This window comes from Calidris pugnax, unplaced genomic scaffold, assembly GCF_001431845.1.
Source record: "Calidris pugnax isolate Ruff unplaced genomic scaffold, ASM143184v1 scaffold27, whole genome shotgun sequence".
Classification (NCBI taxonomy): domain Eukaryota; kingdom Metazoa; phylum Chordata; class Aves; order Charadriiformes; family Scolopacidae; genus Calidris; species Calidris pugnax.
The window spans coordinates 18,212,516-18,238,154 of record NW_015090893.1 but is presented as its reverse complement, the minus strand read 5'-3'; the positions used below and the strand labels follow the sequence as shown (position 1 = coordinate 18,238,154).

The following is a 25,639-nucleotide window of genomic DNA, read 5'->3' as shown; positions in this document are numbered from 1 at the left end:
CGCTTGGGGGGGGGTCGGGGGCGGGAGGGGGGGGGTGGGGAGAGGGGGTTTGGGTTGGCAGGCCCCGCGGCCGCCTGCGCGGTGCGGTTGGGAGGTGGCGGGCGGTGTGTGCCCCCCCCATCCCCGCCTCCTGTCAGGCGGAGCGGGGCGGCGGGTGGGGAGAGCTCTCTCCGGGGGCGGCTGCCTCTTGGTGGTGAGAGGCCAAGTCTGGGTCTCGCCTCACGGGAAGGTCTGGCCTCCGCTCCCCAGCTCCCAGCGGCGATGCGCGGGCAGGCGGCCTCCCCCCGGGCCGAGGAACGGCGGGGCCTGGCGCGGCTGAAGGGCCTTGTCAGCCCCCTCGTCGGGCTCGGGCGGCCTTCCCCCGGCCTGCCTGCCTCCGGGGGGGATAGTGTGTGCCTCATCGGGACTTGCTTAATTCCGTAGCCTGTTTCCGAGACTCTCCGGTGCCTGCGGGGGTAGAACGGGGCTGCAGGGTCCCTTCCCCGCCCGGGGGGGTGAGCAGCTCCCTGCTCCCACAGGGCACAAGAAGCTGTTCCTGCACTCTCCTGGGGCCTGAGAGGAATCTGGGCAGCTGGTGGGAGAGGCACTTGGAAACGGGGTTTGTTTTGTGTTGACATCCAAGATAGATGCTTTGGAAGTCGTTAAATGCTCAGTTACAGCACCTACCACCAAGGGTAGCGTCTCAGACTTTACTAGATCAAATGGGGTTTAGACTTATTTAGTCAGGAGGCACGTGTGTCATCAAATTAATCAGCGGTGCTTCAAAATTTGTGTCTAACTGCTTTGTGAAATAAAAGGTTTGTGAGGTTTTACTGTACAGCATTTGAATTTTTCAAATGATTGCATTTAAAATTCAGCAAGTACAGCTTGGAGCTTACAGGAATTTCCTTCAGCCAGTGCTCACTCCTGTCTGCTTCTGTCACCTGCAAGGTGTCCAGTGAGAAAGCACGATTGGTGTTAGTGTAAAAGAATGGCACCTACTTGTAGCAATCTGGTTGCAGATTGTTTGCAGGCATTAAGTTGTTGGTGAAATTCATAGATGATCTCCAATGTGCAATTCCCCAGTTTTACTCAATCAGGTTCCGCGTTAGCGAACAGAAGAAGATTGCAGTGACTAAGTAAGTGTATGTCATTCTCTCACCTTTAATTATAAATCAGTTCTGGTTTTAAGTCCCCAAATTGCGATCCTGTGGGGATGTACACACCTTTATGAGTTGATGCACCATCGTTTGTGCTTGAACACACAGGTATGTTAACAGTAGTGTTACAGCCTGTATTTGGGTTTTTTTCCAATAATTATAGATCAACAAGCCTGAGAAGCTGGACAAACCAGAGAGCTGTGATAATGTCAAGGTTGTTGTGCGATGCCGGCCTCTTAATGAACGAGAGAAGGCTACAGGCTACAAAATGGCAGTCAACGTAGATGAAATGAGAGGGACGATAACTGTTCATAAAACAGACTCTTCCAACGAGCCTCCCAAGACGTTCACGTTTGACACGGTGTTTGGACCAGAGAGTAAGCAGCTGGATGTCTATAATTTAACTGCAAGACCTATTATTGACTCTGTCCTGGAAGGATACAATGGTAAGTCCATTGTTGCTTTAAGTCAAGGATCCCATCTCCTAATCTTTGTGTTGGTGGAGTTCCTGCTGATCTTACTGAAGGGAGTTTCACCTTCTGAGGGCTGCAGCCCTGTGTTATTTCTGTTGTGGCCTCTAACTTAAAATAGCCCAAAGGTACTTGCTGTTCTGAGTACTCAGTGGTTGCACCTACTGTGCTCATTAACAGTGGGAGATGGGTGATGAACAAGGCCCAGCTGAGGTCAGTCAGCTGTATGTTTTTATCCTGTATCTTCTGTTTGCAAAAGATATACACTTTATCTCATTATCAGAAGTCTCGGCGGCTCTTCACTATACAGTTTCAGTACCCAGGCAGCTGCCACGGTCCTGCAGTGACTAGGTATGCATACCAGGCTTGTGCATAGCACTGCTGCATATTCTCTGCTAAACTTTGCTGTTTTAAACTAAGATGATTAGTTAAACACAGATAATGTGCCCTGCCCCACAGATAATCTGTTGCTTCCCACATCTGGGAAGAGTCTGACCATGATTTGTGTGTGTGTCTGTTATGCATGTAAATGTATTATGTAGAGGAAAGCAGATACTAGTAAGGAAGCAAATTACTGCTTTCCATAACAGTATGCTGTAAACAACAATGGATTACAACATTTTTTTAAAGGTTTGTAAAATGCCTAGTAAGCTTTTGTGCTAACACACCCAGGTTTCAGCTGATGAAAGTTCATGGTTCAGAAATTAATGGTTTAAAGCTGCACCAGGGGAGGTTTAGGCTGGAAATTAGGAAGCATTTCTTTACCAAGAGGGTGGAACAGGCTTCCTGGAGAGGTGATCGGTGCCGAGGGTGGAACAGGCTTCCTGGAGAGGTGATTGGTGCCCCAAGTCTGTCAGTGTTTACGAGGCATTCAGACAATGCCTTTAACAACATGCTTTAACTTTTGGTCAGTCCTAAATTGGTCAGACAGTCGGACTTCTTTTGGTCAGTCCTAAATTGGTCAGGCAGTCGGACTCAGTGATCATTGTAGGTCCCTTCCAACTGAAATAGTCTATTCAGCTTTTTCCAAACTGTAGTGTTAGTAGCTTGACAAGGAAAACTTGAGTTTCCGGCAGTGCTAGGCTAAACTTAAGAACTAGTATATTTCTGGAGTACTGGAGTCTGGGATCTCAGTAAATTTTCTGGATGCCTTCTTGTGCAGGCTAATTATTTAGTCCAAATTGTAGCTGCAGGTTCAGAACTGGGCTTGTGCTGTGGCCTGTGCTGTAGAAGCCTCACACTGTTTCTGCTGTGGCTTAGAGCACTACCAGTAGTTGGTTTTGCAGCTGGTATATAATCATCTTCCTCTAATTGACCATGTTATTAATTGGGCTTGCCTTAATTATTTGTGTGTGAGACTTAGCTGTACTAGCATTTCATACTTTAATCAATCTGCACAGTTAAAACAAGCTGACTTTTCTTAACTATCTGGCAGGCTGGAGGAAGCAGTGCCTCAGCCCTGTTTGCTCTGGTTGTCCAGCATTTCTGTTGCTCCTGGCCTTGTACAGTGTTTACTGGAGTGGGTGGGAAATTTCAGCTCCTTTAAAAATAAAGGTGTTTAGTGCTCTCAGGCTAAGAAGGGGGGAAGTAAAACTGCAGTTAGCAACTTCTTACAACTTGTTAATATATTTTTCTTATCCTCCAGGTACTATTTTTGCATATGGGCAGACTGGAACAGGCAAAACTTTCACCATGGAAGGGGTCCGAGCAGTTCCTGAGCTTAGAGGCATCATTCCCAATTCCTTTGCCCATATATTTGGTCACATTGCCAAGGCAGAGGGGGATACAAGGTAAACAGCTTCTCTTCAGTGTTTCTGTCTTTTGTCTGTCCATCTGTAGTAGGAGCCTGACCTTGACAATGGAGACTGAAAGGGTACTTCTGGCCCTACCTGAAAGTATTCCTACTTAGGCAGTTCTTGACAGGTAGCAGGATTGTGTTGGACTATCACTGCATCTTCTTTGCACTCTGTGGTTGTGTTTGTTGGACTAAGAAAGCTGCCCAACTGTTTGTCCTCAGGTTTTTAGTCCGTGTGTCTTACCTGGAAATTTACAATGAAGAAGTGCGGGACCTGCTGGGAAAAGACCAGACACAGAGATTAGAGGTGAGCCTGCCCTTCTGAATGTGATTGTTTTAAATCAGTGAGCAATATTGTGTTTTAAAGACCAGAGAAGCACTCGAAGGGAAGTGGGAGGTTGGGCTGCTCAGCACATGTATGGTTTCCTTTAACATACTGGACAGCAATACTGACTCCTCTGAATCCTTTCCTCTTGGTCAGCTGTGTAGTGAGAAACTGGCTGTTCTATCTCAGTCAGTTTGGTGCCTGCAATTCTACCCCAAAGAACCCTCAGCAGCCTTTCTAGGAATTGGAGACTGAGATTTGAAGTCACTATTTCCCACCAGGGAAAACCAGTAGAATATTGTCCTGCATGAGTTGGTTCCTTAGCTGCTCTGACTCTGAGTGTTGGGGTGTTTTATGTGCAAACCAGAACCTGGAGGAGTAAATTTGAAATTTGCTTTCGGGGATCTCCTAAGGATGCTCAGTATAAACTGTTTCTCTCTTAGGTTAAAGAGAGACCTGATGTGGGAGTTTATATCAAAGACCTTTCAGCTTATGTCGTAAACAATGCAGATGATATGGACAGAATCATGACTCTGGGCCACAAGAACCGTACGTAGCCTTGCTGTGGGCAGGTTTATAGCTCAGACAGAACACAGGTCTGGTGATGAGAGCACAGTAAGAGATCCTAGTCCTAGTGCTGGAAAGGTTGTTCAGCTGAGCAGGGCAAAAAGGTATCTCCTCCCAAACCCCTTCTGTGCAGGAGGAGGTGATGAAGGCTGTGCCTCCCATATTGGCCACTGCCAGTGGGGGAAACAGCAAAGGGGAGGACATGATGAGGGCAGCCAGTGTTGTCAGAGCTACTAGTGTGTGTCTTGGTCCTTTCCCTCTTCAGCTCTGATCAGGATGGGCAGCAGCTAGCACTGTGCTGGGAGTGGGAAGTGGTTTGTTTTCGCGTTCTTCATAAAGCTCAGATCTTTTATGACCTAAAGTCCTGACTGCTCTTGCTCTTGGCAGGGATTGCTGTGTTCTTATTTCTCAAAATACAGCTGTTTTCAGGGATCAGCTGTGAATGCCTTTAGGCTACTGATCTCTGTAGTGTTAAAACAGGTGAGAACTACTCCTGCTCTTGGGATGGGAGTCTGTGGTTGACTTAGACTTAAAGTGGCTGTAACACTTCTGCTAGTCTGGATTGGAGGTGTGTTGCAGCTTCAGTACCCAAGAACACAGTTTGTGCTGAATCTGAGCATCCCTCTTCCATCTTCTGAGAAACAGGGTTGGGTAAAGAGGCGGGGATAAGTCTCCTTTGAGAGCAGGAAGAGTGTTAGAGGAGTGTGTGATGAATTCTGAAGACGACATTGCTTTTCCTCTCTATTAAAAGGTTCTGTTGGTGCCACAAACATGAATGAGCACAGCTCCCGTTCGCACGCCATCTTCACCATCACCATTGAGTGCAGTGAGAAGGGGGTGGATGGAAACATGCACGTGCGCATGGGCAAACTGCACCTCGTCGATCTCGCTGTAAGTAGGGCTTGTGAGGTCTGTCCTAAGGTGTGGTGGGCACCTCTGCTCATGGGTGTGCTGTTGAAGGTGCAGTAAAGGGCACGTCCCATATTCCACAGCTAAAGCCCAGGCTTCTGTTTGACACTTGTCTTCTATGAAGTGTTCACTCGGGGCCTGAAATCAGAGGTGTTCCAGGAAGAGTCTTTAGAGAAGCTAGAGCCTGTCCCAGTATAAGGGCTCTCTTCTATAAATTAATAATTAAATGGATAAATTACATTGGAAAGAGCTCTCTGGACAGAACAACTGGGTCTTTGCAAGAGTTTTTGTGGGTTTCTTTTTAGAGGGTTGTGACCGTGTAGTGCATCACTTGCAAATTTGCTCCCTCTGTTGCTCACTTTGAACCAATGTAATTGTGCTGTTAAAATGTGTCTTCAGCCCAAACTTTACACAGGAGTATCTTTCCTTGGAGAAGATGCAGGAAAGGGGAGACTACAGGCATACAGTATCTGCATGTTAACTTTATTTATATGTTGCATGTTTTAGGTTACTCTATGAAACTCTTTGAAGTAGTTGCAGTGTTGCTTTTCTCCCTTGATCTACTGTTAGGAAAGGCTGGAGATGGTGCTTAGCAGCTCCAGCTGAGGTGCCCTGTAACTGCTGACGTGCTTCTCATAATATTTTTTGTTCATGGGGACAAAAATGTCCACTTTCCTACCTACATTATCATTGAGGCCTGTTTGACTTGTCTCTTTAAGGGTACTTGGCCAGATTCTGTAGTGATTGATGAGGTTAGTGGCACATCTGCTAGGGTGTAGCTGATCCTATTTGGAGCAGGGAGAGGTATTAGGAGATGTGTTGTAACTCCTGCTGCTTCTTGGTCCTTTCCCAGGGTTCTGAAAGGCAGGCGAAAACTGGGGCCACGGGGCAGCGCCTGAAGGAAGCCACGAAGATCAACCTCTCTCTTTCCACCCTGGGGAACGTCATCTCTGCGCTGGTGGATGGCAAGAGCACCCACGTGCCCTACCGCAACTCCAAACTCACGCGGCTCCTTCAGGATTCCCTGGGGGGCAACTCCAAAACCATGATGGTAAGCTGAGAGATGCCCTTTCCAGTGCCAGCTGTCGAGGTGCATTTTTACAGGCACAGCATAGTGACTCTGCCACGAGAACAGCCTGGCATTTAACTCTTAGTTTCAGAGCTGTTTGTAGCTCAGAACTTTTAATAAGTTTTTTTTCTATATTTTCTCTTTGCCTCTGTACAGATGAAGTTCTAAACACAGTGCAAATGTACACATGTGTGTAAGATCTGGGTAAAAGCTGTACTTGGGTATCCAAAAGCAGCTTTGGTGTAGAAGCAGCAGGAAAGCTTGGGAAAGAGTAGCAGTGTGAGATTAGCAGAGCTGGAGATGGGTCCCTGAAGTTACTTGTAGGGGCTCTGACACTGTCCCTCAGTAACTGGGTTTTCTGTGTGTCCCAGTGTGCAAACATTGGACCAGCAGACTACAACTACGATGAGACTATCAGCACTCTGAGGTACGCAAACCGAGCCAAGAACATCAAAAACAAGGCCAGGATTAATGAAGATCCCAAGGATGCTTTGCTTCGCCAGTTTCAAAAAGAAATTGAAGAGCTTAAGAAAAAGCTGGAAGAAGGTGAGATTCCCCTTCCTCCTTTCTCTGCTCCGATGCTTGTTCTGTTTGAGTGGGAACATTCTTTGCTATTTGAAGATGTGACATGAGTTTGGTAGCTGGTGTGGGTTGGTGTCCTGGCTTTGTTTGCCCTGCTGGGTTCCAGGAGCTGTGTCCCAAGGACAGCAGGGTGCTGGTGGTGGCCCAGCAGTGGCTCTGTCCTCTAGGTGGCACTTGGCCCTCAGATAAGCGATGGCACTGGGCTGAGCTGGTGTGTCAGGGCTTGCCTGTGGAGCAGGAGGGCTCTGGGCACGGTGTAGGGAGTTAAAATGTGCTGTAACAGAAAGTCAGATGTTTTGTGTGTTTGAGGAGGGGTGCATTTTTCAGGAGGAATTTTGTGTGTTTGAGGAGGGGTGCATTTTTCGGGAGGAAAATCATAGAATCATAGAATCATTCAGGTTGGAAAAGACCCTTGGGATCATTGAGTCCAACCATCTACCCTACTCTACCAAGTCCTCCCCTACACCATATCCCTCAGTACTGCATCTAAATGAACTAAATTTGTGGAGCTAGGACTGGAGCTGACTTCCAAACAATGTGCAGAGAAACAAGAAGCTTCTTTAAGCCCTGTAGCTTTGTGGCCTTGCAACACTATTAGCCCATCAGCTGTAGCTTTGTGGCCTTGCAACACTATTAGTCCAATTCCAAACAATGTGCAGAGAAACAAGAAGCTTCTTTAAGCCCTGTAGCTTTGTGGCCTTGCAACACTATTAGCCCATCAGCATCGAGGGAGCTTCCTGAGCAGTGACCTTGGCCCACCATCTCTCCAGAGAGATGCCTGTGGCACAGAACAGCTGGAGCAGTCACTCCAAACTTGCTGCTGGGAGCCTGCTGTTCCTGATGGGGGCAGGAAATGGTCGGGAGCTCCCTTCAAGGAGTGGGAACTGGGTGTAGGTGTTTCATCCTTGGTGAGCTGAGGGTGGGTGGCTTAAATTTTAGACTAAGCTACAGAACAAACAGTCTTATGTTTGTTACTGGGAGGGTGGGATGTTAAATGTTGGATTCTATTCAGTTTGGTTTCCAAACTCTGCCTGAAACATCTGAGCAGAGTGTCCATGATGGCAACAGTAATAAACATCTGTGGAACTGGACATTTTTCTCAGTTAACAGCCCTCTAACTTGATGTACACAAGTGGCTGATTAAGTAGCAAGTCTGTGTGAACTTCGTTCATGGAGACATCCTGCTGTGAAAACTTTGTAGCTTAATGCCTCAGCAGTGCAAGGATGCTTTATTTCTCATGAAAAGCACCCACTTGAGCTTTAATGTATACACACTGACCTCACAGCATTAAACTGCTTATCTTGATTTTCCTTACAGTTCCTGAGCCATGGCAAGCTGTCTTGTCTGCTCAGCAGTTAATGACTTCTGCAGGTCGGACACTGCTGGCTTTGGATGAGTGCTGCTGTCACAGCAACAAACTGAACAAGCACACTCTTTTCTTCTAGGGGAAGAGATATCTGGTTCTGAAAGCAGTGATTCTGAAGAGGAGGAAGAAGATGACGAAGGGGAGATTGGAGAGGATGGGGAGAAACGGAAGAAACGGCGGGGTAAGGCAGTAGAGACTCCTGTCAGTGCCACCAGTCTCCTCTCATCCAGGAGCTGGTGTCAGAAACTGTAGCTGGAGCCAGGTGGGGAAAAGTGGAGGTGTAGAGCTGCCCTACTGCCGCTGCAATTATCATGCCTCTCCTAGAAACGAAGCTGTTTGGTGCCCTCTCTGTAGATGGACAGCTCTGAACCTGTGTAGTATCTGCTTCCACTTGGGTAGCTGTGCTTGTGGTGACATCCTCTTTTGTGGTGGCTCCCTGGTTGCCGCAAGGTGGCTGTGTATGGCTTGTGTCTGGTGGTGTGGAACTTCCCCTGCTCACAGAGGTGGGAGGAAGAAGGCACCAAAGACCAATGGTAGGCAGATGTGGTTTTTTTTATAACCATGGGAATGGTTGGAGGGGAATTCTGGCTGTGGTTTAGGCAAAGGATTCATCTGTCTTATGGATGTTCAGTAATTGACTCTTCTGGTTGATGCTGATAAAGGAAAAACTTGACTTTTGGGTGTCTTTGTGCAAGCTGAAAAGCTGAATGGGAGCTGCATGTCCCTTGTTTTGGGGCACTGGAAATCCCGTGGTGAAGTTTGCTTTGTTCTACACCAGTGTTAAGCTTCTGTGTAACACCTAACCCCCAGGGGATGTTGCTGAGCCTAGAACTGCAGGTCACCATGTGCCATGGGATGCTGTGGCTCCCAAGGATCTTGCTATGCCCCAAAAACCTCTCTGATATTTCTTCATGGGGAGTAGAGAAGTCAAGCCCAGTGCTACACCTCAACTTCCAGCTTCTCTAGTAAATTAATTTTGACATTCAAACGGCCTTCATGTCCTGATACACCCACATTTGGTTAAAAATTCCTTTTAAAGAGTTCTTGCTTTAGATACTCTCTTCATTTTGATATGTCCAAGTAGAGTCGTAGTCATCTCTCTTCATTTTGATATGTCCAAGTAGAGTTGTAGTCATAACAACTTTTACTTCATTTTTCACCTTTTGGTAATTTCTAGAAGCAAAAAGGTTGACCGCTGTCTCCATCAAGAACCAGGTCCTGCCCAAATCTCCTCCCAAGAGGAGACAGCCTTCAAAATGCTGCTTGAAAGGAGTAGAGGGCAAATAACTGTGACTCACTCAACTTCCAAACAAGCTCCTCCGAGTTCCCCAAGGGAGGGTGCTGCTCAGTAACTCCCCCTGTGCAAGCTGGCTCTGCCTTCCAGAGGGAAAAGGGCACATAAGACTGGAAAGGACTCCTGGTCGCTGAATCCTCTGCTACTGCAGATATCCACAGCCTTCTCCACTATGATCTGGTGTTCTGTGCTGTTGCTTGACACGGGAGCTGCCTTGGCATGTTGGTTTAAGCTGTAGGCTGGTTCAGATGGGTTTTAACTGAAGCGTCTTTCTGAGCATGTGATTTTGTGCTGGGAGATGGTGGCTTTGCGAGCTGAGTCTGGGAGGGATCCGAGCAAATGCTTCCTAATGGGAACTTGTGCCTTTTTTGAACGAGGTTGCTGACCCTTTTGGGTGTCTTTCCTTTAGAACTAACTTCCCATCTGCATGTTTCTTCCTCTCTGGGTTTTTCTGTGGGACGCATTTCTGTTTTCCAGGCAGTAGCAGCAGCAGTAGTTCAGACTCCACATGCTCTGTCATAGAGAAACCTCTGGATAAGTCCTTCACTAGTGAGTGGGAGCTCTTAAGTCCTTTAAGCTTTGGCCTTTCCATAATCTGCACACTCCATTTTGCAATGCTGCACTCTTCCCCGCTGTGTCTGTTGGAAAGATCAACCTGAACTTGTAACTCTGCTAAAGCATGCCTTTTCCTTTGCTGCTTCCACGCTTGAAACAGTTGGTCAATGTGCTCGTTGTTAGCCAGGTATGTGAGAGAGAATCGAGAAGTAATAGGTTAAAAAAAAACCTGTTTGCAATTTCTGTGTTAAACACTCCCTCTAAAATATCAGGAAAAAGTCTGAGCTAACTTTTCTTTATGGGAGTTGCTACAATATGAGTTCATAAAAAGGACAGTCAGACAGGTGAAATGGGTTGTGCTGTGTTATATTGGACTCTATCTTCTCAAAATTAACTTTGGAGAAAATGGATGGAACAGTCAACAATCAAACAGCACATGGTTTATACTTGCAAAGAAAACATGGTAATACTTGGTGGGTTTGCTTTTTTTTTTTGGCAGGTAATTAAAAAAAATCTTCAGTGGTGGCTGGGGTTTAACCGCCCCGTGGCATTAAGTTCTTGATCACTGGAGGACTTAACTCAGAGGAATAAGGGGGTCTAGATTTTGGTCTAACAGTGAGGAAAATCTGAGCTGCTCCTGGTCTGAGAGGGGGCTCTGGGCCTTTAGAAACTCCACAGTCAGTTAGTAATGACTGAAGAAATAAATCACATCTCAGAACTTGGCTTGTAGGGCCTTCACCCACTGTCGTGGTTATGCTGTATAGATGCAGTCTGCTCTCCTTCCTCTGGGAGAGAGTCTGTAAACTCCTGCTGTATAGTTCAATCACTAATTTTTACCAGTTATGTTAGTGGAAAGCATCAGCTCAGAGAAAGGTGTGTGAACTGGTTAAGAAGGATCACAACCTAAGGGAGACCTTTGGTGGGTCTCATGATGGTAGGCTTGGGATCTGCTTGCTTCAAACGTGCTCTCAAAGCTTGCTTGAAACCTGAGTATTTTATTTGGATGAGGACAGTTAATAGCAAACTGCTGCTGTGGCAGTGGGTGGCTGAGTCCATCTCCTGCATGTTTGGAGACAGCTCTGCAGTGGAAGTGGCGCTGGGTGCTGAGGAGAAGCGTGGCTCTCTGTGGTTTGGGATATTAACTGTCCTCAAGCGTGATGCTTTTGCATGTGGTGTCTTTCATTATCCCTTTCCTGCCCTGCCTTTTTTGCTGCTCTTGCTTGAATAACCAAAACTGGCTATATACCTCTATGGAAGCATCAGTTACTGCAAATTAACCTACTAATACCCTGTGTAATTAAATGGAGGAATCTTGTGTTGAGACTCCCTGTGTGTAACTGTCATGTATCTTGCAAAGAATTGGCCTGGAAACTTGATTAAAACTTAGAACAAGTCTTCTGTATGCTAATATTTCACAGGTAGTATAACAGAATTGGCTTTCTTGGGTGGGGGGGAGCATTAAGTCTCTTATACAAGAAGAAATCTACTCTCTTTAATTGTTTCTTAGGGCATGATTTTTGCGGCAGGCTCCTAATGTTACATTTAGATTCTGCATTGCATTGAATGGGCAGAAGAATGCAAGAGTGAGCTGAAGATTATCCTGGTTATGCAAAGCACTCTGAAGTACAGAAACTTTCTCTGCTTTAGCATAAAATCAAGATGGATTATTGTTTGCTGTAATGGAGTGGTCTTTTTAGTTATGATTGTCCTGTGTTTTCTACTCTAGAAACATTCATATAAAATTAATGGTCATTCTGATGCTAATAATCTTTGTCCAAAATGATCAAAGCAATAATATATTTTCTTTCCTCCTCTTTTCATGCATATGCTGCCTCTCTGCGATTTGCTTTCCACTTCCTCCTAATACAAGATCAAGCAGGTTGGTGTCATTGATTTCCACCTCCTTATAATGCAATTGCAGAGCTTGTGAAAGGGTCTTACAGCTTGGTTTAGTTCAGCTTTTTATCCAAAACTGAGAATACAGATGATGAGCTTTGTATAGTGCTTTCAGAAAGCTTCTTGCTCAGGCTAATTAGAGAAATTTTTTTACCACAAATCCAGAAATAAGTGCCTATTACATGATCCCAAAGTTTAGCAGATGGAAATTAAGATATAAACTGTTTGCTCTAGTACTGAAGTTCTTACCTTGTACAAAGCTAATTCTCTTGTGTGTGTGAACAAAAATGTATACAGAGGTGCACATGTGCACCCGTGTTTATAAACACAGTGCATTTTGTCTGTTAGAGGTCAGATACATATCTAAATAAAGCTGAATGTCACAAACTGGAGGGAAGGGAATCCTTTTACTGAACTACTTCCTTCTGACCATATGCATTATGTCACTGAAAAGCAGTCCCTCGACAGTCAATGGCTTCTGATAGTTTCTAGGCATCTGGATTCTACGGGGGGTTTTCTTCATGTGTGGAGAAGAGCAAAACAAGAAAATGAAGGATTCATGTGTAGTGAATAAAGGGAGATCTAGGACTTGTGGAAGACTGAGGAAATGGATGTAGGCTGGGCTCTGGCTCACTCTCTAAATGACATCCAAGGATCTCTTTGTTCATCTGCCTTGGGCACCTTGGGATTACAATGAAAATTGACTCAAGACTGGCAGAGTGACTTCCCAGAGCAGCAGCTTTATCCTTTGTTTCAAAATCACAAATGTTTGGGACCAACCCTTCAGGCTGATAAATTCAATGAGTTTCTCAATGGCCACTCACATTTCATGGAGGGTTACAAAGGATCTGGTTTGCTGTGGTTGTAGTTTAAGTTGTAAAGACACAGCTGATAAATCACAGCAAACCTCAGTACCTTCAAATCTGTGGGTTGTCACTGTATATAGGTCGAATACCATCATAAAGTTCCTTTAATTGCCTGGGTTTCATAGGGTTGGTCTGAATTTCCCTAGTCTCTGTATTTTCATAGTGTGTCCTTCAAATAGCTACGTGCTGATTTTGTGAAGGGTAAACCCGTAAGGGCTTCTGCAAATTTCAGATTAGCATCCCCACCACACCCCTCCTTTGCTGCCCATGGGGTGTGGTGGGGATGCTAATCTGAAATTTGAGTATGTAACCCTGGTAGTTTTAACTCTTATTGCTGTAGGTCAACTCAGTCTTCTCTTTTCCTTCGCTTGGCTTGATCTGCATAGTTAGAAGATCTGAGTTTCCAGCTCAGACTTCTCTCTGGGCAGTGTTCCTTCTCCAAGTGTTCTTCATATTTTTTTCTATTTTGGGGGCATAATGTTATCATGTTAGTTACATAGCCTTCCTTCTCTGTAGGAACTGGTAACAACTGGTCAATGTTAAAATGGGATTTGAAAGACCTGAGTTGTGCCCAGCTTGGAGCTGACATTAACTTAATTTTTGTTAAATGCAATTATTGAATCTAAACTTGGAAAAAATGCTGCGATACAGAGGCTGTCTTATTTTTCTGATTTGTTTTCCCTATCTCTTCCAAAGGCAAAAAGAAAGTTTCCCCTGATAAGATGGTAGAGATGCAAGCAAAGATTGAAGAGGAGAGAAAAGCTCTTGAAACTAAGCTTGATATGGAAGAAGAAGAAAGAAATAAAGCCAGAGCTGAACTGGAGAAGAGAGAAAAAGACTTGCTTAAAGCTCAGTGAGTATCCTGCTCTGAGCAGGTTGTGTGGGTTTTCCCTTCCTTAATCTCTAATTTGGTTATGGATATTTGGAGGTGCCTGGTGAGGTACCTGTCAAACTCTGTATAAACTGAACATCAGCTCTTGCTATTATCAAAGTGAACGAGGAGCTTACTCGGCTTTCAGAGTTTAGAGCAGATGGAAAAGACAAACTTTATCCTTTTGCCACTTCTTTCTTCTCTTAACTTTATCTAATTGTGCAAGATAGCCTAGAAGCAGATGAGTCCTCCCAACCCTGGAGACATATGGAGAGCAGCAGTACTGCTGTACTGCTTGGTCAGTGGGCAGTAGCTGTGCAGATGCCAGGTTTCCTGCAGCACACTGTCACTTTGGGTGTTGGGGTTCTCCATCCTGGAGCTGAGAAGCTGCTGAGATCCCACTGGCCTGTGCAGATAGGACAGTCCTGCTGTCAGAGCCTGCTCCAGCAGCAGCCAGTGTTCCTGCTTTGCACCTCAGCTGCCCTTTTTTGATCTCTGCTCACACCCTTCCATTTCTGCAGCTGCCTCTGGGCATCAGTGATGGGGGGTACCTTGGGGAGCCCAGTAGTATCACTGGGGACCTGCAGCCCCTCACAGAGGGGACTTGCAGCAGAAGAGACTTCTCTTCTGACCTGGTTTTGCTTGTGAGACAGCGATGGGAGCTGGAGCTCTCGGGGAACTCCCTGCATTCACTTGCACTGCCTCACCCCCGCTTAAACCCTTGGCAGCCAGACAAGTTTTTCCAGCCCTGTGAATGCTGTCTGGGCTGTAAAACTGAGCTGGACCTGCTGCCCTGCCAGCACTGTAGGACAAAGTTTTACACTTACCTGTCTCTCTAGACAAGAGCACCAGTCCCTCTTGGAGAAACTGTCTGCGCTGGAGAAGAAGGTGATTGTAGGAGGAGTGGACTTGCTGGCAAAAGCAGAGGAGCAAGAGAAGCTGCTGGAAGAATCAAATATGGAACTGGAAGAACGAAGGAAGAGAGCGGAACAGCTTCGCAAGGAGCTGGAGGAGAAGGAGGTGGGGTTAAATGCTGTGGCTGGCTGAAAACAGCACTGTCGTGTGCCTTGGCATTGCTGGTGTGGATGGAACATGGATCTGCTCTAAAAGCATGGCAGAAGCTGAGTGCTTCAGAGACCACACGTTGGCAGTGTGATTGCTGTTGGTCTGAGCCAGCCCTTGGCAAATGCTTTGTTTTGTTCAAGTAGTTTCTCCTCTTGTTCATACTATTGCTGACAGTTTCTTTGCTTGTGTTAATGTGTGGATGTCTCTGCTAAATTTTGCACACAGCAAGAACGCTTGGACATCGAGGAGAAGTACACCAGCCTCCAGGAAGAAGCACAAGGAAAAACCAAGAAGCTGAAGAAAGTTTGGACCATGCTTATGGCTGCAAAATCAGAGGTTAGTGTCTGAAATCCTCTGCTTGTGGTGACAGGAAGGACTGTGGCTGGGAAGGGTAAGGCATCAGCTTAGTAATGCTGGAAGAAGTGCCATACATCTAGAAATGTCTTTCTGTGGTCCATCATGTAATTCAAAAAGATCTAGTTAAGTCTGGTGTCAGAGCTTCGCAGGGGCATGTTGTGGAGCTTTTCCCCAAGCTGGACTGTGAGACCCTGAGATCCAGAACTTCACAGAAAAACGCTGGTTATTTCTGAAATAAAAGTTGTTTGCTGGTGGCTTCATCTCCTGCTTTGCAGCAGCCCAAGTGCTCCTCTGCTCTTACCTGTCTGTCCTTTCTGCCGGTTGTCCTCTGTCTCTTCCTCAGTCACACTGGATCGATGTATCCTTTTGCTGGTATCCAGAGTTCCTGCTCCATCAAAAGTGCATTTTGTCTTTGGGATCAGGGACTTTCCTTGAAATCTTGCCAGGGATATAATTTGTCTGCACACTCTTCATCTGCTCTTAGCTGGTGCAGAGCTTGGGTTGGCACAAGGCCACTTTTGGTTTTATGAAACTGAGAACCTAATGCTATTTTCAGCTATCTCTGAGCTGGAACGTTTCAGAGGGTTTATTCTTCAGAGATAAATATTCTAGTACTTATAACCAGAGTTTGCTTTAGCTTCTATTCTAGTACTTATAACCAGAGTTTGCTTTGGCTTCCTAAAACTCTCATATAGGCAGAAGATTGTTCTTTTTTAGGCTGTTACCGTGTCTTAAGCTAGCTCTGCTGCCTCTCAAATGCCTGCTTTGTCTTCAGATGGCAGATCTGCAACAAGAGCATCAGAGGGAGATCGAGGGATTACTAGAGAATATTCGGCAGCTGAGCAGGGAGCTTCGCCTTCAGATGCTCATCATAGACAACTTCATCCCACAGGACTACCAGGTAAAGACAACCTGAGGCTGAGGATGTAGACACGGTGTGCTGGGCCCTCTGGCTTTATTTCTGTCCAAAGAAATGGGATGAGTTGCCTTCTTTTCCCTTTGTGAGGCTTGGAGAGTGAACTGATTGACACTTGGCTGCTGAGTTGGTGTGTGGTGTTTGCTGTGACTGGGTTGCATTCCTGGGTCTGTGCTGTTATGTGGATTGTTAGAACCAGGTGATGTTAAAATAAGAAATGATGCTTTTGTCAAGTGCCTCTTGTAACCTGGTGGATTTCTGCTTGAAGCTCTGTTGGAAGATGATCAGAGTTAGTGGGTGCATTTGGCTTCAAAACCAAAAAAAGGTGTGAATAATGAATGCAGAGTGGCTTTGGTGTGTTTCTCAGGGATTCTGGTAACTTTGGTTATAATTCCATGGTTATGGCATCTGTTTAGGGGCAGCAGGGTAGAATGTGTCGGGGTTGTAAGTGGAGGGCTATACTAATCTTGATTTTCTCACAGCATGTTTTCCTAATAATTTTAAAAAACATTTAAGGTCACATGTATTTAACCGATACATTCACTCTGTGCCCACGTCCGGATCTGTTCAAAACCTCTTTTTTCCACTGTGCTTGAAGTTTTGCTTGCTGATGTCAGATATTAATACAAAGTAGTAAGACTGAACTTGGAACTCTTCACTTCTTGTTTTCCTTATGACCCCAATATCCAGAAAGCTCATTATGAGCTTAAATATGGTGCATGCTCTCTCTTCCCCTCAATCTTGCATTTTTTTTTTCTGTATTACAGTGTGTGTTTGTTGCTATCCTGATGGCATTGGCATAATGGGAAACCCATGTTTTAGTGGGAGCTCCAACACATGCAATTTGGGACTGGTATTTTTCTCTTCTGTAGCCTTCAGAGTGTAGACAGGGGGTTTTGAACGTGGTATGTCTGTCCTGATAAAACAACTTGGAATGGTCAAGGCTCTTCTTACGCAGCTTGTCCAGGCCTTTAAGGATGGATCTTCTGAAAAATGCATCTGGAATGTGGAGTGTGTGAGTCTGTAACAATTACTGTTCTCGTTTATTTCTAGGAGATGATTGAAAACTACGTTCACTGGAACGAAGACATTGGAGAATGGCAGCTGGTAAGGCACCCTCCTGGCTGCTGGGCAGGCTCTTGTTAGCACAGGCTTCTGAGGGGTTCAGTCCAGCCCAGAAGTAAATGGCTAAAGCTGCAGCCAGTGTTACTGTGCACAGCAGGCTTCACTAACAGACTTTTCTTTCTTTCAGAAATGCGTTGCGTATACAGGGAACAACATGAGGAAGCAGACACCTGTCCTGGATAAAAAAGAGAAAGATGTGAGTGACCCTTAATAATCATGTATTGAACTGGGCAGGTCTGAGCTCTGCTCCCAGACCTGCTGCTGCCTATTTATGGGGACACTGCCCCATTTCAGTTTTGTTGGGTTTTTTTGATAGATGAGTCTTTCTAGTGTTACAAAGGCGTTGTTGATCGGTGTGTAAAAAGATTCTGACATTTTTGTTTTGTGGGTTTTTTTGTTTGGGTTTTTTTTAGCCCTTTGAAGTGGACCTTTCCCATGTTTACCTGGCGTACACTGAAGAAAGCTTGAGGCAATCTCTGATGAAGCTGGAGAGGCCGAGAACTTCAAAAGGAAGATCCAGGCCCAAGACGGGTAGAAGGTGAAGAACTTTGGGGTATTTATATGTAATGGGGGATTTACCCAAGGGAAGGCTTAAGTTTGTGCATGCAAACTTACTGTAAGTCTTCAAACACTTGCTTAACAAGAAGACAAAATTCTGCACGGTATCAAGTTTACCGGTGCCAGGTGTGAGAGAACCAAGCTGAAATCTCTCTTACAGTAAGATGTTGTCCAGAAAGACTTGTCTGGGAATTTTTCTGATGCCCTTTTGCTGAATTCCCCTCTTTTGGCTTCTTTATTTTCCTGTGTTCTGTGGTTCAGTTTATCATCTGAGGCATCAACAGTGCATCTGCTGTTATTTCTGGAAAGTAACCTGCTGTTGGGGGAGATTTCAACAGGGGTTTTCTTGGCTGTTTTTGTTTGGTGGAAGAGTAACAGTGTGTAGTTTTGACTTGAAATGTGGCTGGTCCCTGCCTTTCCTCGACAGCGTAATGATGTGTGTGTGGTGTTATTTTTCCCTTTCCCCTCTCCAAACAGAAAACGTTCAGCAAAGCCAGGAGCCGTCATTGACTCTCTGCTGCAGTAGGTGTGACCTGTCAGAATTGCCGTAAAAAAATAATCAGTGAGTGTGTAAGACTTGCCCAGAATTTGGAATTCAAGAGATGGCACAGTTTGACATGGCTGTAAAATCCATGCCTTGCTGGTATGGAGCTTTATTTTAAAAAGAAATATGTATTTTTCCTTAGTTGCCCGTATATTGTATGTTATATTAACATAATATTAAACTGGTATATAAGATGGTTGTGAAATTCCATGTGTTAAACGTGTTGTGCAGGGAAACTATCGTCAGCAATCCTTGTTGAAATGTATAGAAAATAAGGGTTCTAGATGTGTGTTTAAGTGCTATAGCAGTGTTAGCTCAAAACGGTTGATGAAATCCTACAATTTAAGGCTGGTAAATCTGATTTATGCCCTGCTTTGCACAGAACTGGCAGCTTTCACTATTGTCCTCTGTTGCACTGATCTGTGTTTGAATGTGGTCGCTGCGAACCTTTGAATTAAGAGCATCAAACCCTTTTATTTAAATATTCCTCACTGTGGCTATTAACCTGATGGCCTTATGTATCAAATACACGGTCCTTTCCCCTCCGTTTGCCGTTCAAAGGAAGTAGTTGAGCAGTGGAGACACAAACTACAAAAGTCTGAGGCTTCTGGGAAGGGGCCATGCTCTGTTTAAGTGCAACAGAAAACATGTGTGTCTTAGTGCTTTTCTTTTTGGCTCTTTGGTGTGATCTGCTGGCACTGGGCAGAGTGAGGCCTTTGAGGCAAAGGCAAAAGAGTGCGCTTTTCCCTCCTTTTAAAGCTGTGTTGCAGCATTGCTTTGGCTGCTTTTTATGCTTCTGAGCTAGATTTTTTTTAAATATATGTGAATTGGTTTATAATCTGAACAGCGGAGATTAATGAAGGGGAATGCTGTAATGCTGGAACTTGGCTTCAGCCTTTGGGACTGTGAGCGTTATGGCTCCATTTTCCTCATCCCTGGCTACCAGGGCACTGGGTGAGTGCTCTAAACTGAGGGTGGATTTGATTTTCCTATATTTAAATGGGCATGAATTGCCTTATTTTCCCAGAACGGTAACATCCCCTGAAATAACTGATGCTGTTTGCGTTCCTGTGTAGATTGTATCATCTCGGGTTTCTGGCTCTGTTGATAACCATTGATTTGTGGTGGCTGCTCTTTTCTTTTATATTTATGCTGCTAATAGACACATATCACTTTAATACACTGCTTTTGTGTCGCAGAGAAAATGCATCTCGTGTGTGCTTTGTAACTCCTGCTGGAGCACATCAGCTGCAGGCGTCGTAGCGGTTCCCCTCCCAGGGTGGTGGTAATTAGTGTAACTTCATCTAATCTTAGTGTTACCTAGAGATTTCAAAAGCTGTGATTACTTGTAGAAGAAATTGAGTCCGTAAGCATGACAGAAAGAACAAGGCAGCTCCTTGGGTGTCCTGAGTTCTTGCTTGTAGTCACGTTTGCCATTACCAGAATGTTCTTGTGAAGTATTTAGAGTAGTTAAAAGCTGAGACCCCGTTCTTGCTGTTGTGATGCTTAACTGGATGTGACTCTGCAACAGGTCTCTAATAGTTAAAATTGGGCCTCTAAGGGCATGTTTTGCTCTGGAGATATATCCAGTGCTATTCTAAATGCACTCTAAATGCTTTTCTCTTTTTTTTTTAAAATGTGTTTTTCAGGATCATGACCTAAGAGAAGGACGTGCTGTCCTCTGTCTTTTGGGGGGAGGGAGTTTCACTTAAGTTCCTACAAGCTCTGGTTTTGTCACCTAAGTTCCTACAGGATGCAAATACAAGCACTGGCATTTGTTTTCTCTAGCTTAGAGGTAAATAATCAGAATTTTTGTCTGATCTAAGCTGTGATTGGTTTTGCCCTTGAAGAGCTGACCTTCCTTTGCTCGGAAAGGGTTGATGTTCATACTTCTCATCAAACAAGACAGACTGAAAATGGCTCAAATGCTGTTTTGTCCTAGGCCTCGTGTCAGTTCTCAGTCCCAGCAGAGAGATGTGTGATTTTTTTGGCCTGTGCTTGTTCTCAGAACCAGGGGTAACCACTGTGTTTCCCCTTGTGTTACGTCTTATGCTAAGATTGGTTGAGTGATCTATTTTTAAGGGAGTTTCTCCTGAACTGAGCTTTCAAAAAGACTATTAAAAATTCTTGTACCTGACAGGCATCAGTGGCTTAAAGATACTACTGTGATTCATGACACTGCAGTTAAAATATTTAATACTTAAGTCGTAAAGCATATGCCTTTAGAGTTAATGTTACAGTCCTGCTGCTGAAAACAATAGTACTCTGCGTATTTAACTGAGCCTTGGGGCAGAGAAAACACTTAATAAATAATTGCTTGTACATCTCTGATTGGCAGATTGGAGAAACATCTCCTGTTACAGGGGCTGGAGAACAAAATAGCTGATCATACAAGAAGACTTTAAGTGGAACACTATCAGGGTCCTGCTGTTCTATCAGTTTGATTTACCTTAGAACTGGTGTGTTGGGGTGAAGTTCTGGGAACTTTTCTTTTAAAACCAGGGAGTCTGGCTCGTGGGGCTACTGTAGGGGCCCTCTCTGTAGCCCTGGACAGCCTGTGAATGGGTCCGTGGCTCATTTGTGTGGGTTTAAGAGCTTAGTACAGCCATTCTCATCCCAGGTCAGTACCTGCTCTACACTATTTATCAAAAATCATATTACCATAAAATATATTGTGCGTGCTCATCTTTGCATCTTGCTACCAGAGGATTCCCATCATTCCAGAACAAACATCGACCTTAATATTGAGGTTTTTGTCGCTTTATGTTGTGTAATGTTGTGTAAATGAATTATTTCATATTTAACTTGTTCCTGATCCTTTCTTTAAGAGGAGGGGAAAATGGTCCTTAGTGCCTTTCACTGACTGACACTGTCTGCACATGTCCAGCTTTCACCTTCCTCGACAGTTCTGCTTCCCCAGCCCTGTGTACAGGAAAAACTGCCGACAGTTCTGCTTCCCCAGCCCTGTGTACAAATCCTTGTTTGTATAATTTCTCTTCCTATTTATTGATTTTCTAACTGTTGATTTCTGATTATTCTTTCTTTTATGATTAAACTTATATTCATTACACTGTATATATCAGTATTGTGTCCCTGGAGCATGTTCATACCATGAAATAAAATTCTTGATTCCTAGTTCCACCTTTCTGCATAGTTTTTTTTTTTCCAAATAACTTTATACTACAGTTGAGTCAGAAAATAGTTGGTCTAGCTCTTTGATACACAGCATTTTCTGGAGAAGCCCCAGGGCAGTGGGCAACAAGCTCTTGTGGAAGAAGTGGGACAAGAGGATGTTTTTCAAGGCTCCAGAGGAGATCAGTGGGTTGAGGCCAGGATGTGGATGAGATGTGCCCCAAGGAGCTGGTGAGCCCCTTGTTCAAGCCCATCCTCTGCTGGGGTTGTCTCCAACTGGGGGAAGAGGGGCTTTAACTGTCCTTGTGCTACATGGGGAAGCGTGTCCCACCCTGTATTCCTGCAGATGGTGTGAATTTACCTGCATTAATTGGGAAGGCTTTGTTTCCTTTGCTGGGTAAACCCTGTTGTGTTGGAAGAGGTCTCAGGCTGCTCGTGCAGTAGGTGAGGGTGGTTGTTTTTGTGGTCTCTTCCCTCTGCAGCTCTCCCCGGGGCCTGTGACTCAGCTGATGCACCAACCAAACCCTGCCTGGTCCTGGGACTTTCCAAAGCCCCCTCCCACGCCGTGCCACAGTGGGTTGCAGAACAATAGACACCTAAATTACCTGCAGGACTCCAGTCCCCTGCTGCAGGAGGGACTTTAACCTGCCCCTGGCTCTGCCCCGGGCTGGAGTCACCCCCTCGAGGGGGTGGTTGTGTTCCCTCTCGCTATTCCTTTTGCTGCTGCTTCTGCTGGGGCATCTTTACTCCTGGCCCACAAAGGGCTGGGCCGTGTATAAATGGCAGATGTATAAATATATGGTTGTAATAAAAATATAAGGGTACAAATATATGGTTATAATATAAATGTGGGCTATATATAGACTATAAAGTGAGGGGAGAAGAAAGGGCCTGCTTAGCAAAGGGCTTGGTATCCCCCTTTTCAGCTCTAGCACACACTTTTGAGCTCACAGCTCAGAAGCAGCCTGTGTTTGTGGCCGGTCTTCTCCCCCTGCTTCTCTGCAGCTTTTCCTCTGCTCAGACCCCTTTTCCCCGTGTCAGGACAAGCCTTAACCCCACAGCAGGACAAATCCTTGCTTTCAGCAGCTCTTGCCAGCACCACCCTTGCACCAGTGGACTCTCTTCACTGTAGCACCACATATTTCTTGCAACTTACATGGTGAAGTAGCCAGAGTGACTTCTGCCTTCATGGTTTTAAAGCCCTGATTCCACCAGGAACGTGTCTCTGGAGTCAGCACTGCCCCTCTGTGCCCTGGTTTCCAGCCTGCTCAAGTCCCTTCTTGATAAAGGTGGGTAGAAAATACCCATCCTCTCCTCCCTGCCCTTTCCCTCCGTTGCCATCAGCCTGGTCCCTGTTGCTCCCAGCCCTGGTGCTGTGTCCCAGCCCCGGTGTCCTCTTCTCCCTGGGGCCTGGGAGGGTCTCTCAGCCCAGCCCCCTGAGCCCTGCCTGGCACCATCGAGTTTTCAAACACCCTCCTGATGCTCCACAGTTGATTTAGTCCAAAAATACATTTATTTAAAGAATTATTATAAATTTATTTAAAGAATTATTATAAATTTATTTTAAGAATTATTATAAAGAATTGTTATAAATAATCTTTTTTAAAATACAGTGTTACAATAGTTTAAAAACAAATAAAAATATATTTTTTTTTTTTTTTCCTCTTCAAACTCTACTCTTTTGCTAATTGCTGGAGGAGCCTGTGTAAGTCCTGGAGGAAGTGCTTGAGGGAGGTAGTGTTACCCGCGGCCACGGGGCATGGGACCTGGGAGGGGGACAAAAAGGGCTGTTAGGAGGGAGGGATGGGGCTCTGCAGCCCCATCCTGGCTCCTGGGCCGGGAGGGGATGGGGAGAAAGGCAAAAATGAGCACGGTGGAGGTGGTGTGGGGTGATGCTGTACCTTGTGGACTGAGCTTCTCGTCTGGACCAGGTGGAGCAGGTTGAGGTGGATGCCCTCCAGCTGCTTGTGGCAGCTCCGGCCCTCCAAGGCCACCGTGCTGGCTTTGCATAACAGCTCTGTGGCGTTGTCTTGCTCCAGAAAGAAACCCTTTCATAGGTTAAGACAGATAAAAACAGCATAAATAATACATTTCTGTTCTAAATGCTCCATTCCCGGCCAGGAGCGTGGTCCTGAGATGGTCTGGCAGAGTTTGTCACAGCGTTAGGCACCTGGGTGTTTGGAGCATCCTGGTGTGGATGTGGGACCCTGCTCCCTGAGGGGTCCCAGGGGAACGGAGAGGGTTTGGGTGGGCAGGGGCTGCACAGAATGACAAAAGCCCCCTTGAAGAGGTGTCTCCCTCAGGTGCTTTGAGTAGATAAAGCTCTGTAGCAGCGATGTGCAGAAGATGAGGAGCTAATAAGTGAAGTGCTGGCAGTGATAGGAAAAATATCCAACTGTCCTCCCTGGGGGACATTCCTCATGGTGCCACACTGGTCCAGTGCAGGCAGGATACTGGGATGGTCCTAGGGGACCATCAAATGAGCCCCCCTCCCATCCCCATGACCGCAGCTGGGTCTGCAGGCACTGGGTTGTGGCTGTTGTCCCTCCCAGGGCTGGTCCCTGTGCTAGAAGGGGGGTGCTTGGACCCCCCCAGGGATGCTCAACCCCCCCAGGGAGGCTGCTGTGCCCCTCGGCTGCCCCAGCAGCGTGGGGCAAGGGCAGCAGCTTTCTGTGAAAACAGGAACTCCGGTGCTGGGGCGCTGGGCTTAGGCAGCGATTTTCAGAGCAGAAATGGGCTTTATTATCTGCTATTAGATCTGCTGCGAGCTGAAGAGCTTTCCCCCAGAAACGGGGCTAAAGAGGGATCGTGTGTCACACCCCAGGGAGATGCTGTGTGATAGGTGTGCGTGTGGGTGTCTGCGAGACGGTGACACACCGCTCCAAGGCAAAGGGACAAGTCCCTCTCCTCCTTTCTGAAAAGCTCCACGACCCCTCTAACCCTGCTCCAGCACACCCTGTCCTCCCCTCCGGCCTCCCCCTCACCCGGGGGGTGGCCGGGAGCCCCTGATGCTGCTCTGCCTGGAGGTATCTCAGGAGGGTGATGGACCAGGACCAGCCCAGCACCACCAGCATCCCCGCTCGGGGCTCACCAGGAGCTCCTGGGATGGGCAGGACTCCTAGAGCTCCACACCTTCCTCCAGGCTGTCCCCTGCTCTCCTCTGGCCCCCACATCCTCTCCCAGTGCCCGCCCTGCCCGTAGGACCATTTCCCAACAAGGACCAAGATAGTCTTTATCATCTCTCTTACCTTATTGCCTGCAAAAATATCCGTCACGTTCATCTCGGCGCAGGAAACCTTTATGGAGACACAAAGGAGAGGAGCCATCAGAACAGGCTGACGGGGATCCATCCTAATGTGTGCACCCATCCATCCGTCTGTCTGTCTGTCTGTCCATCCCTCCTCCTGCTCTCAGCCCCCAGGAGCCTGATGAACCCCAGGCTCTGCCTCCCCGCTGCTCGCTCAGCACCTTTCTTTGACTCAGCATCGCTCTCCCCCAGCCCCGGCGAAACCTCCTGTCCCTCCCATCGGCGGGGGAAGGCTGAGGTGTGGAACCAGCCCTACCTCCGTGCCCAGGAGCTTGCCCAGCAGCTGGATGCTCTCCTTCAGGAAGGTGGAGGTGGGGGGCAGCGAGGCCGAGTGGCCCCGGCAGGCTGACAGCGCCAGGAAGGTGAGCAGGACCTGGACCGGGACGCTCATGGCCTGTTTGGGACCCAACACCACCTGGGCTCGCAGATTCTGGATATTTTGGTGATCTATACCTGTGTGTGCTTTTCTGGAAGAACCATCTCAATTTATGGCTGTGAAATTGCTGAACCCGCAGGAAAAACTGATTTTTCCCTTATCTGCACTTTCCAAAGTTGCTCCTATCCAATTAGGACAACAGGTCTTTTTTTTTTGTAAAAGTCATTATTTTCTTCTGATCTCGCGTTACGTTTCAACGTAGGAAATTTCCACCCTAAGATAAGGGTGGTAAGAGACAGGTCACACAGCAAGGAAAGTGGGGGAACTGCCCGCTTTGGGGATTCTGCGATTCTCCGTATCCCAAGACTTTCTCTGCCGCGTGTGGTGAGCGCGGAGCCCCCGGATCTGATTGTGCTCAAATGACGGAGCTTGCCTTTTTTTTTTTTTTTTTTTTTTTTTTTTTTTTTTTTTTTTTCTTTCTTTTTTTGACAAGAACAGCATTGTATTATGGGGCTTGCTCAAGTTTGGGGTTAGTTTCCTATAAGTTTTAAGGG

At 46.2% G+C, this 25,639-nt stretch overlaps 2 protein-coding genes across 4 annotated transcripts; one reads left to right on the top strand and one right to left on the bottom strand.

The window, feature by feature from the left end:
• The first annotated feature begins 1,307 nt into the window (after positions 1–1,307).
• KIF3A (kinesin family member 3A) lies at positions 1,308–18,475 on the top strand. 3 transcript variants are annotated; one of them, XM_014948123.1, is made up of 19 exons: positions 1,446–1,585; positions 1,893–1,960; positions 3,255–3,399; positions 3,627–3,711; positions 4,173–4,278; positions 5,048–5,187; positions 6,059–6,256; positions 6,646–6,820; positions 8,303–8,404; positions 9,995–10,066; positions 11,943–11,951; positions 13,531–13,687; positions 14,545–14,725; positions 14,996–15,106; positions 15,903–16,028; positions 17,097–17,150; positions 17,296–17,364; positions 17,582–17,706; positions 18,204–18,475. In XM_014948123.1, exons 3-19 carry the CDS (start codon positions 3,302–3,304, stop codon positions 18,250–18,252), a joined length of 1,857 nt encoding a protein of 618 aa, XP_014803609.1. In that variant the 5' UTR covers positions 1,446–1,585; positions 1,893–1,960; positions 3,255–3,301; the 3' UTR covers positions 18,253–18,475. The 3 variants fall into 3 exon arrangements, with proteins under 3 accessions (XP_014803607.1, XP_014803608.1, XP_014803609.1); XM_014948121.1 differs by lacking the exon at positions 1,893–1,960 and having other exon boundaries at positions 1,308–1,585; XM_014948122.1 differs by lacking the exons at positions 1,893–1,960; positions 9,995–10,066 and having other exon boundaries at positions 1,308–1,585.
• A 4,600-nt stretch (positions 18,476–23,075) lies between these two features.
• IL4 (interleukin 4) lies at positions 23,076–25,100 on the bottom strand. Its single transcript, XM_014947782.1, has 4 exons — positions 24,966–25,100; positions 24,651–24,698; positions 23,304–23,435; positions 23,076–23,168 (listed from the first exon to the last, which is right to left on the bottom strand). The coding sequence occupies exons 1-4, from the start codon at positions 25,098–25,100 to the stop codon at positions 23,076–23,078; spliced, it is 408 nt and encodes a 135-aa protein (XP_014803268.1).
• Between the last annotated feature and the right edge of the window lie 539 nt (positions 25,101–25,639).